The sequence below is a fragment of the Barbatula barbatula genome (genome assembly GCF_947034865.1).
Source record: "Barbatula barbatula genome assembly, chromosome: 1".
NCBI lineage: Eukaryota > Metazoa > Chordata > Actinopteri > Cypriniformes > Nemacheilidae > Barbatula > Barbatula barbatula.
The window spans coordinates 23,006,184-23,018,985 of NC_136766.1; the positions used below are offsets into that span (position 1 = coordinate 23,006,184).

General features: G+C 38.8%; 1 protein-coding gene across 6 annotated transcripts in view; it reads left to right on the forward strand.

Annotated features, from left to right (window-relative positions):
* The window catches only part of dysf (dysferlin, limb girdle muscular dystrophy 2B (autosomal recessive)), a 69,825-nt gene that overhangs the window by 25,021 nt on the left and 32,002 nt on the right, over nucleotides 1-12,802 (forward strand). For 4 of the 6 annotated variants that reach the window (XM_079459150.1, XM_079459147.1, XM_079459149.1 and 1 more), the window contains 11 exons: nucleotides 727-811; nucleotides 899-976; nucleotides 5,032-5,213; nucleotides 6,583-6,723; nucleotides 7,400-7,429; nucleotides 7,835-7,867; nucleotides 7,993-8,034; nucleotides 9,266-9,367; nucleotides 9,832-9,993; nucleotides 10,612-10,777; nucleotides 10,926-11,002. In XM_079459150.1, the coding sequence (XP_079315276.1) occupies nucleotides 727-811; nucleotides 899-976; nucleotides 5,032-5,213; nucleotides 6,583-6,723; nucleotides 7,400-7,429; nucleotides 7,835-7,867; nucleotides 7,993-8,034; nucleotides 9,266-9,367; nucleotides 9,832-9,993; nucleotides 10,612-10,777; nucleotides 10,926-11,002 (1,098 nt within the window). The remainder of the gene's footprint in view (nucleotides 1-726; nucleotides 812-898; nucleotides 977-5,031; nucleotides 5,214-6,582; nucleotides 6,724-7,399; nucleotides 7,430-7,834; nucleotides 7,868-7,992; nucleotides 8,035-9,265; nucleotides 9,368-9,831; nucleotides 9,994-10,611; nucleotides 10,778-10,925; nucleotides 11,003-12,802) is intronic. The other 2 variants (XM_079459152.1, XM_079459151.1) reach the window with 2 other exon arrangements.

The following is a 12,802-nucleotide window of genomic DNA, read 5'->3' on the forward strand; positions in this document are numbered from 1 at the left end:
AACATATTCTTATGTATAGCAACATTAAAAAGAAACAAACAAAAATTATAAAATGCCAAAAGATCATATCAAAAATTGTGAGAAATTCACTTGAATGTAACATAAACAACACTAAAAAGTTACAAATAAAAACTAATTCGAAATATTATAAAAAGTAAACTATAATACCTTTGACCTGAAATCTCTGATATTTTATTAAAAAAATACTTTACCTGATATCGATATTTAAGTGCAAAAGTAAGATCTAGTTACATCCAAACTGAAATTGACAGAACTGAAATTCTCTTCTTGTTTAAGCGGGCACACTTAAAGGCATATTTGCTTTTCTTTTCTTCCAAAAAACTGTAAGGGGTATTGGGTTATGTAAATACAGTGAGCCACAAATGACATAGCAGTTTTAGTTTGGTTTAAAGACATCATCAGGCAATTTATTCAGTGAAGGTCAGGATTTTCGTATGTGTCAAAATGATATTGCAATGTCTTGGGGTGGTGACACGTAATCACCTCATGCCAGTGGTTTGTGGTGTATATTCAGTTGCCGTTTCCACAACTGTCATCATTAACACATTCTCTGTTTACCCTTTTGGTCGGAATATTTTGATATCTGATCCAACTCGAACGCCTCATCTTGTCCGGAGGCCAAAATGTGTCAGTCTAGCATTTATGTCGAAAGAACATAGAGCGTCTGTTTGGGTCTCAAAGTTTTCTTCTTCTTTTTGTCAACAGAGCAACATTACTGATGAAAAGAATGATGATAAGTCGGTTACGACGTTTGGCGTCAACCGACCAACCATCTCATGCTTCTTTGATAGTAAGTTACAAATGCTTGGCAATTGTTTTAAATTCATTTAAAGTAAGAGAGTTCAATGGCTACACTCACTGCTGTTTTATTTCTCAGGCGGGACGTTGTATCATTTGCGATGCTACTTGTATCAGGCCAGAGACCTGATGGCAATGGACAAGGACAGTTTTTCAGGTGAATATTTGGTACTTTCACTGTAAGAAAGAGTTGAAAGAGTAGACAAATGAGCCAAACATGACCATTACAGACATCTCAAGAGTACTCCGAGTCAACATTTCCAAAGTCAAACTCCAGGAAACAAATAGTGCTTTGTACGCTATAAAAACATGAACATATATGAAAAGTTCTTCACGTGACCAAAAACATAATCACTAGTCATTCATTTTCAAATACCCTAAACCTAACCATTATAGCATATGGCATGAAGATCGGGGTGCCAGTGATGGCATTTTGCTAAAATTAACATAAAGCAAGATGCCTACTGTATATAAAAGCTTATGATTTTATATATTTCTGTAAAAACAGAAGAAAGGTCAGCATTTCCCAGCATAATAGGAGCATTTTATAAATAACAAAATCATAAAAGTGAAGTCTTTTGAGATGTAATGGTAGAGGAACCGTGACTGAGCTTACGTCAGAGCAGGTGAAATATTGTGCCTGGCACAGGTTGGGCTGAGGCAGTTCGGGTCAAGTGCAGCCTTGAGAGAGGAGACATTAAGTGGATTTATAGTGGTGGCCACGAGAGCAGATGCTGGCAGCAGAGATATAAAAGTGTAATAAGTGAAGTGAAGAGAACGTTCGATACGATAAAACAAATCAGATGGTTGCTTAACACATTGAAAAACAAATGAAGCCAAAGCCATGGTGTGTTAGTCAGTACATGTACTTTTGACATGTGGAATATGCAAGCAATGCAAGATTTAATCTGGCTTGCAATGTGTTTAATTTTCTCCTTTTCTTCAATTCATGAGTGTTGCTTTGCATTTGTCTTTATCTACAATGCTGTGAAAATAAACATTTTGACAAAACTCCCAATAAAGTTAAATCGCTCATATAAGATTTTAAATTATAAATATAAATATGAATAATACACAATTATGTATTATTAAAAGTATGTTTTCCACATTTTTGCAGTCACACCATAAGACACATGGTCCGGTTTGTTTGTCAACTACCCATGTATATGTATATTCTGCATGGGCCTGGTTATTACGTTGTAATTACATATTAATAAACACAAACTGAGTTTTCACTGTCGCTGATTTCTGATGTTGGACCAAAAACACTGCCTGAAAAATGGAAATATAAAAGTGTCTCAAAGTTTAAACCATAGCATGCCTGCCGCTGTGGTCCAAAGCCTTCAAATGTGGTTGTGACATTTTTAACTCTGACTTCCCCACATCATTAAAATACCGGCAAATGCACCCACAGGTTATCACCCATTAGAGATGTCCGGTATAAATCTCATGCATGGAAAAGCCATACAGAGTAAAACGGGACCAAAACTGACAATGATAAAAAGAAATAGAAAGAGAGAGACATTGAGGTGGAGAAAGATCTGAAGTATATTGTTTTTTGTTTTTGCTTAATCCTGGAAATGTAGCTACCCAGGCCATGCGTTAAAGGTTCATTCTGAACCCACAGGCACAGATGAAAAAACATAGAGGATCCTTTTAAAAATACATGCCTGATATAAATCAGAGCAGTCTGGCACTCTGATTACAAATCTACAAATAGTTTGGGGTCAGTCTCCTGATGCACAAACCCCAGGCTAGCTGCTTTACTGCGTTCTGACTTCTGGGGAAAATGAATAATTCAAGTGGAAGCAGAACTCACTTGTCCTTGGTACGCTTGAAACGGAGTTTGGTCAAATGAAATGATCGATGGACCGCAATATTTATAAAGGAGGAAAAATGGAGAGCTGCATCAATGCTTTAGCTACTGGAGGGGAATTAGAGGAAGGCAGAGGTTCTGGCCAGATGGTACATGGCTGTAGGCCCTGTTCTGTTAACGTCTGTGAAACCGGCTGTGGATTATACTCAGATGTCAACAAAATGTTAGCACAGTTATTAAAAAGTGCATCCATCCATCAATTCATTCATCCATCCGTCCTTTTGTCCACTCATCCGTTGTTTTTATTTTATTTTACAGTCAATCTATGTGTTTTCAGTGACTTTGTAGGCTATAGATACATGAGAAAATCCATAGCAGCATCTTCAGTTTCTTCTTGCTAAAGTGATTGTTCCCTTGGGTCATACATCATGTTTGAGTTATACACGTGGGCAGCCATCTAACATGGTGGTGTCCAGTCCCACAATGCCTTTGGGCAGGATCGTTTATTTACTGTGTTCACCATAAGCAGCCAGATTAGACACTGCCTGTGTTTATTTCCCATTGGCTCCTGGGTAACAGTGCACTCTCCCCGTGGCTTGTTGTATCCCTTTGTTTATTTGAGTCACTGTGTTTGTGGGAAGTCGTTTGTGTGTTGGTGTGTACGTGAGGTTGTTTAATCAGAGCTGGGAAAAGTGTCTGTTGCTTCCTCCCAAGTGAAACTTGGTGATCCCGCTGAGGATGATTTGTCGTCTGAAATAATAATGTAGACTTTCTCACTAATTTTTGGCATTCCAATGTAGATGATTTCATTCTTTTATTTTCTGCCCCTTAAAGGGGTAGTTCATACAATAATAATAAAAATAATCCTTCCTGTCTCGAGTTCTCTAGCTCACTGGGCAGAGTCATGACATTGCCACGTTTTTCGGCTTTCTGTTGTGTTATGTGTGGAGACACGTGGCTTTATGTTGTTACTTGGTGCCATGTATCCTCCTGTGATGTCTCTCAGCCCGCCCTCCTTTCTCCCGTAATTGTTTCATTAGGGTTTTATTCCCATCACCTGCTTAGTTGTTCAATCACGTTAGGGTTTCATTCCCATCACCTGTCACCACTCTCCCCATGTAATTACTCCTCGTTAGTCTCTCCCTTTATATAGTCCCAGTTTCCCTCTGTTCAGTGTCGGTGCATTGTTTGTGTTGGTTCGCAACACTGATGTCTAGCGGCTCACAGGTATTGCGCACCTTTTTATACCTGTCCTCGTTTTTATGGATTACCCTGGTTTCTGTTTAGAGTTTGTGAACTTATTATTTTCACTTTTCTAAAGACTTTGTTTTGTCCCCCTTGTGGGAAGTGTTTGTTTGCTTGTTTTTGTGCATGTTTTCCCCATTGTGGGTTTTTGATTTGATAAAAGCTTTTTACGGTAACTCTTCTTCTGCCTGCATCTGGGTTCTGTCCAGAACCATGTGACAGTTACTCTTTCTTCCCTGGAACACAAAGAAGATATTTTGATAAATGTGTTCTTCTGTGGGTTTTGTGTCCATACAATGAAAGTCAACAAAGGCCATGTTGTTTGGTTATCTTTTGTGATGAATTAATTTTGGTATACAATCCTTATACTTTACCTAAACTAAAGAGCTTTAAAATATCAAAATAAAAAAATCCCCTCGTTCACATTTACAGTATATTAAAATGTATGATTTATACATATACACATACTATTCACTAGGGATACATTTATTCTGATACCAGTATCCAACACTGTACAATATACTGTAAAACATACAGGTTTGGTTTACAGTGATATAATGGCAGGAAATATAGATTGTCCTCCCTATTCCGTTAAAACATACTTGTCACATTAGAGATCCTCACACACACATCTTAGTTCACTGATTCATCTTCATACTCTTTCTGTCATACACACAACCAAACAACATCCTACTGTACAAACATTACATCCTACTATAGTTCAGAGTGGTCTCACTCTCTCAGCACTGTAAGGGCATCTCTGGTTCTTTTCACTTTCATAATTTATGTTATATTCTTGGCAACTCCTTTCACACATTACCAACCCAAGAAAATCTGAAATACTTGTGTTTATTTGATCTATTTATGCATTGGAAGCCTTATTCTGATGAGAAAATACAAAATAACCGCTGCAGTCTTAATAGCTGCATATCCCTCCTAACATTTGACTCAGTTCTTTCCGTTTCATTCATCCATCAACGTGGCAGTAACCTCCATCTGACCTGATGGAGACTTTCTTCATTTCAGCTGGCAGTTTAGTTTACATTCTTACAGTGTACAAATGCACATTGCATGCTGTGTGAACTCATCTGATGCTTCATCACTGAGATCACAATTTAATTCTGTGACCTTTGATTTCTGACTTTGATTAGATCCCTATGCCACTGTATCCTTCCTGCATCAGAGCCAGAAGACCGTGACGGTTCGGAACACGCTCAACCCCACCTGGGACCAGACCCTAATTTTCTATGAAGTGGAAATATTTGGAGATCCTCACGTAACTGAGCGGAGCCCTCCAAACATTGTGGTGGAACTCTATGATCAGGACACATATGTGAGTTTTTGTTAGTTATTAGAAGTCAGTGTGATTAATGGGGTCATTTTACGCGGCTAAAACGAATATTATTGTTTGCTTTAGATGTTATAAAATGTGTACATGATTTAAGGATAAAAAACGTTCTATTTTCCACATACAGGGCATGTTTGTATCTCCTTTTAGCTCCACCTCTCTGAAACGCGCTGATATTTTGCAAAGCTCATCGCTCTGAAAAGTGAGGTGTGCTGTGATTGGCCAGTTCACTAGTGCGTAGTGATTGGTCAAATATTGCACGTAAATGTAACGCCTCTAATAAACAAATAACCATATACATCATACAGAGTTTGTGTGAGATAGAAACAAGCTCTCATTACAGCAGGGAATGGTAACATAATAAATACCATGAGTGCTTCGGCCCTTCTTGATCAACCAGTGTTAAGCCATGTCTCGTTGCAACTCAACAAAAACAATAAACCCCATTATAAACACGACATTACCCACATTACTTGCGTTTAGATTTGGGTGGTCTTAGTCAAATCGTGTTACAAATGGACGTAGATTCGCCGGGGTGTGGTTACACGAGGCGTTTCAGGCAGGTCTGGGTGAGCATTTGCTTCTAGATAAAATACAGTACATCTTTTGTTCCGACACTTACATTTTAGCAATTTTACCTGTCTAATACATGCATGGGCAACTTATAACACACCAAAAACAAAGAAAAACACGTATTTCCGGCGAATCAGCCCTTTAATGTCAAAATAGTATTGACTAGGGGTGTCACTACAAACCGGTATGGTCAATAACCATGGTATTAAAAACCATGATTGTAATTGATTCATATTTATCATAAACTATTCATCACCTGTTTTTTTTGGTTTGCCTAAGAGTCACAATAGCTGGGCTTCCATGAAATATAATGCTAATGTTTTCAAAGGTCGCCAAAACAGTAAAAAACTAATGCGAAATTGGTCCATTTCCTTTTTTGTTTTAATTTGCCATTTTTATCTCTGTTTATGGATGCGAAACATCGAAATGTGCTTAAAACTACAGTTGTATTTTAAGTTTGGTTTCTTTGACAAAGCACATAATGAACTACACTACTCAAAACAATTAAGGGAACACCTGATCATCACAGCTCAACACCAAGTCAGTTAACCCTCAGGACTATCAATCAACCCGGTAAGTAAGCATAAGTGATTGTGAACCATTTACACTAGTTTTGGTGCAAATGAAAGTGATAACAGGCAACAAAAAGGGTGGTCTGGGGAGCACCATTCTCAGAGGGTCTTACAGACCTCCACGTGCTATAAAGTATTGGGATGAAATCAATATCTATGTAAAAAAATCTATCCTTGATCAATTGATCAATCTGACCTTTGCACTGCAGGGTGCTGATGAATTTATGGGGCGTTGTTTGTGCAAACCGTCAATGATGTCTTCCCCTCGTCTCGCCTGGTATCCCATCCAGAAAGGTGGAAAGGCTGCTGGAGAAATGCTAGCTGCTTTCGAACTAATCCGCAGAGATAAGGTAAGAATTATCTGGATTGGTATCATTATTATAATCACTATAATCATCGGTGATGCTGTATTTTACTTTAGTGCTGTTTGTGTTTGGTCATAATTACAGTCAGTGTTCTCAGGTCACTCTTCATTACGATGACCACAGTGATGGTTTTTTATGGGATTCTTTGTGTCCTTTGGACACATACTGTATAGACCAGCTGTTGTCTGCAGGGTCTCTGTTGAAAGAGATGATTTTGTTATGAATCAAAGCCACAAGTGTTTGCATGGCACATATCACAGGTTTCGCAATACCACAGTTGAAGCTTAGTGGTTATTCACCCCGGCAGTAGTATTTGTACCAGTGGCTGACAACATATGGCTTAAAATTAAAAACTGCTCTACATTTATACAGGATGTGTATTAATGCAGGTCATTTAGGTGTTTTTATTGTAGTACATTTACATTTAAAAGTATACATTTGGCAGACATTTTTATCCAAAGCGACTCACAAAGCATCATTCTAAGTATGTGCAATGCATGGGATCGAACCCATGACCTTGGCGTTGCTAACACCATGCTCTAACCACTGAGCTCTTCTTTCTTTCTTTCTTTCTTTCTTTCTTTCTTTCTTTCTTTCTTTCTTTCTTTCTTTCTTTCTTTCTTTCTTTCTTTCTTTCTTTCTTTCTTTCTTTCTTTCTCAGCCTGCAGTTCATCACATCCCCGGTCAAGACGTAAGTACTATTTCTTTATATCTGCCCCTTTTCAGTTTTTTGGGGTTCCTCTTCCGTCTCATCCACACTCACAAAGACAGACATTCAACCAGCCACACGCTGAACCGGTTTCACTAGTGCTGTCTGGTTGGAGACTGGCACTGATCAGCAGCTTTGAGTTCAGTCGAAAGGCCCCGTCTGGGCAATGCAGAGCACCAGGAGTCTGATTGGAGATGCCAGTAGTGCCAGAGGCTCCACCCAGGGTAGACCTGCCCAGCTGGCATCAGTTATAGTGGTATAATCACAGGGAAATTGAATTAGAGTGCATGCTTAGAACAGTCAAACCACCCACCCACACACTCAAAATACCCGCACTTGTAAAATGTATTTTATATTAAATGCGAAAATCTCTTTTCCACTTTTTAGGGGGATATGCCACCTTCACATATCATGGATGAGGTTAGTGTTGACAGGAGATCTTATAATTTATTGTGATAATTTAAATAATTAAAAAATAGATAATTAAATATTTGTCATTTCTTTTTTATTATTTTTCATGTCTGCTTACTTTGGGCATCTTCAAGCTTGTGCTTCCAGGGTTCATCTCAGACAGTCAACAGCAATCGGTAAAATTCAGCACACACACACACACACACCCACACAAACACTCACAGGAACATTCACAAAGCGTGATCCTCACCAATGTCATTTAGACCCTTATAGCGACCAAACAGCCCTCCAAATGTTTGCTCTACAGCTACTCGGTACATAAGATACTGAGCTGGGATCAATAACCTTTGCTCCAAAATCTCATTCCCAGTGGTTTTCATTAGGCTTTGGTAAGGGATGTTCACATGTAGATTATTTTTTTATCCCTGGTGGGTGGATTCCTTCAGAACTGGATGTACTTCTGTGTACCGTCAAGATTTTTATAGGGGTTGCCAGGGATAAGATCTTGGGGGAGGTTCTTTGGAAATCGAGAGCCCTTTCTGATCCGGCCGTATTCCCAGCTCTCCTATCTGCTGGAATCAGTGTTGGCCGCACAAAGATTTGCATTTTTTTGCATTGGCATTTCAAGAAGACACACATTGATATAAATGATGGAAGCAACACGCTAGAATAAGGCTTCAAAGTAGCATGTCCTCATTAGATATACTGTATAAATGTGTGGGGCGAGGATATTTACATAATTTTGGCAATAGTCAAAGAAAACACTGGCAGAGACTATGACCCAAACAAATTGCTTGGTCTTTTCTTTGCTATAGAATGGCAATCTATGAAGCTTGCAAACTATAAATCACAGAACATTTTCATTTTTCTCTGTACTACGGCTTACTCTTCTTTCTTTTTGCTGAAAGAAACGGCATGACCTCAGAATGCTCTGTGTGTAACCATTGAATACGTTGGCCTTCTCTAAATGCTTTATTTGTATTAAAAGACGCCACGTCGGGCTGGCTGGCTTCGTGTAAACGCCTTGTATAAGTGCTGGAAAACGTTCTTAATAATAACCAGATTAGAGATGCCCCCTTAAGAATGACTGACGTCTCAATCGGTGCCTTAACTTCATTTAAATTAGACATAACATAGCTAATGCTGCATGACTGATCTCCAAATGTCACCATTGTATTCAACAGTAGTGTCCATTTATGAAGCCGTAGCAAAGGGAGGAGGCGTATCTGGTTTGTTTTATGTTGTTTAGCTCAATAGTGAACTGTGATTGACATATTACATGATGTTCTTTCTGTTGCTGCTGGAAGTGATCAATTCCGGTTTTCACACCTCTTTTTTAATCCAGCTGTGTCATCCAGGGATCAGTTATTTGTCATTGTGCTTGGCCCTTTTCTTTTTGTCATATAGCAAGACGACTCAGATCTGCCCTATCCACCACCGCAGAGAGAAACTAATGTCTACATGGTGCCGCAGAGCATTAAGCCTGTCCTGCAGCGCACTGCTATCGAGGTTAGCCCAATAATCACCTCAGCACATCTATTTACTATATACACCAAATTTCCAAAAAATAAATTTTGAAACAATGTTGGTAGCAGAACAGCATTTGTAACCAATGCAAGTGAATGGGGGCTCTTAACAACATTCTCCAAAATATCTTGTTTTGCGTTCTGCGGAAGAAATACTAGGTTCCAAAATGAGATAATGTTTTACTGTGCAGTCCAATTTATATCAATCATACTTCAGTTGGTTTGTTTTGATTTGAGCAATAATAACTAAAAAAAGTTTACTAACAGAATGAAACACAATAAAAACAACATTATAAAATGTTAACATTATAAAAACGTGATTTTTTTAATTGATGAGTTAGCTCTTCAAATATTGCACCTGATGATGTTACATGAACATCAGGACATTGAATGTGACTAAGTTTTCTTACGTTATGTATAATATATTATAAATATTTTAACCTTTAGATTCTGGCGTGGGGTTTGCGTAACTTGAAGAGTTTCCAGTTGGCCAGTGTAACATCTCCCACTCTTCAGGTGGAATGTGGAGGATGTGTGCTTCAGTCGTGTGTCATTCGAAATGCTAAGAAGAACCCTAACTTTGATAACAACATCCTCTTCATTGATGTGGTAAGATCGCTGTGGCTTTTGTTAAATAAACCAGCTACTTTTACTAAAGATTAGGCTTTAATATAATCACTTGCATAAATACGACAGCTATTGTATCAAAGGTTGTCTGTGAATACTTATGAACCTTGGCTGAACCCTCTTTGAAGATTTCTCCTTGTAGATTCTTAACGTAGAAAATCTGGTTAAGATATCAAATGTTGTGTCACAGCAAACTACTAAGCAGTTGTGACAGAGTTATATACAATGTGGTCACGCTTTCCTTCACATAGTGGGTGTTTCTGCACTGATGACTGGCAGTGTAACTGTCTTCTCCAGCAATGTCGATGTCTATATCTAAAGAGATAGTCTGGATTTCATTGCTCTTTTAAGACTGGGAGGCATTGCGTGAAAGGAATGCTGCCTGACTGGGAAAGATATTTGCCCTGTCAGTCTTGGTCATCCCTGTGCCATACAATGACATGTTTGCATCAGATTGGGGTGTTAAGTGCTTTCACAGTGAGGAAGTTTCCCTGCAATAAGCGTTGAAATGTACACATAAATCAAGTCAATTGCATTATAATTAAGTTATTAAAACTGACAAGAGCCTCGCATCTGTGTTCATATCTTCTCTGGATTTAGCGACTGCCTAAGGAGGAGCTTTACATGCCACCACTGGTGATCAAAGTTATAGACAACCGGCAATTTGGCAGGAGGCCATTGGTGGGCCAGTGCACGGTCCGCTCGCTGAATGAGTTCCGCTGCCAGCCGGAGAGCCTGGAGAGGGACCCTACAGAAGAAGACTTTGGTAAGACATCCTGGCCTGCATGATGATGGCAAGAATTATAAAAAATATATTGGCTAGGTAAAAGAGAAAGAATATTAAGGAAAGGTGTCTAAATAGGTATCTATCTTTTAAATGCCTTTAAATAATGTAAACTACTTTTTCGTGGCAGAAGAGGCAATTGCTCCTACCCCTAGAGATGAAGTTCTCATTGATATTGATGACAAGGAGCCTCTCATTCCTGGTCAGGTGAGCTCCGTTTCTTTATTTTCATGCAACATCAAACATCACTCATAACCTACTTTTGACTGCAAGCTGGTGGCTCTTGTGTCACATAGCTTGGGTTTCTCCAGGTTTCCTTTAGAGCCTTGTTATAGTATGAGTTATGCCGTGATGGCAGGGTTAAGCACTTCTGAGCATACGCACCAGTTTTCTCCACATCTTTATCGGTGGATTTTAAGTACAATTCTAGCCTAACTTGGCAATCATATCCCATCCAATAGAAAGTATGGGTAACGATATTGCCCCATTTTGAGAGTCTGCACTAAGAAGGGCCATTGTATTTAGTGACAAGATACTTTCTTGAAGAGAGAAACAAACTATATTGAATATGACAGTATTGACTTTAATTCTTTGTGCTGTTAGAAGAAGTTTTCTTTATTTAAATGATGTTTCAAACTGTTCCATTTATTGGCATAAAGACCCTGCACCTTTTATTGACTGAAAATGGAAATTAGGGCGGGACATAATGAAGGCCTCCTGCCCCTTTAAAGTAGCCAAAAGCAGGGGCGAGGATTTTCGAGATTCTACAGAGCTTTCGATTTGTCCGAAAAATTTGATCAGAAGCTAAAGCACAGAATGATGTCATAAAGATTATCGATCAATTTTGGTTATTTTCTTAAAGGGGTCATTTGACGTGGCTAAAACAAATATTATTGTTTGCTTTAGAAGTAATACAATGTGTAAACACGATTTAAGGTTTTATAACGCTGTATTTTCTACATACCGGGCATATTTGTATCTCCTCTTTGCTCCGCCTCTCTGAAACGCGCAGATTTTTTACAAAGCTCATCACTCTGAAAAGCGAGGTGTGCTATGATTATGATTACTGCACAGAAATGTAATGTCTCTTATAAACAAACAACCATATACATCATACAGAGTTTGTGTGATGTAGAATCAAGCTCTCATTACAGCAGGGAATGGTAACATAATAAATACCGCGAGTGCTTCAGCCCTTCTTGATCAACCAGTGTTATGCCATGTCTCGTCGCGACTCAACAAAAACAATAAACCCCAATATAAACGCAAAATTTGTTGCCCCTAGTTGGAACAGAATTACTGATTATCAGGACGTATGTTGTCTTTTTTCCACGTTTTGCGCGTGTTTGCATTTGCAGAACACACAAAGAATCAACAACATCAAACTCGCATTAGTCTGTAACAAAGTCTTTTACAATGAAAATATATTAACAGCCTGCGAATCTGAAGCACCAGACAGTCCTTGCAGAGTTTTAACTGTTGGAATTGCCCCACTTTTTGACAAAAGCTTCCGTGCATAGCCGGTCTTGATCTCTCCCAGGTTCGTGAAGCATTCATCAGTGAAATGCGCTGCACACACTTGAATATTCGACTGTACTTTTCTGGAACAGTATTGCACATATAATGTAACCATTTGTTTTTAGTTGCCTCGTCATTTGGACGGGCAAACATAGAGGCTTTCGTTTCGCAACGAAACACACATCGTCTCTGCGGCATAGCTGCGCCCGTGACGGTACAATGAGATTTACAAGACCACCCACCTTACTTATGTTTAGATTTTGGCGGTCTTGGTCAAATCGTGTTACGAACTGACGTAGAGTCACCCGGGTGGGGTTACAAGAGGTGTTTCAGGCAAATTTAAATTTAGGCAATTTTACGTGTCTAATACATGCATGGGCAACTTATATCACACCAAAGAAAAACACGTATTTCCGGCAAATCACCCATTTAATGTGAATATTTTTAGTTTTAGAGCATGCATGTTTATATATGTCGTTAATGCTAACA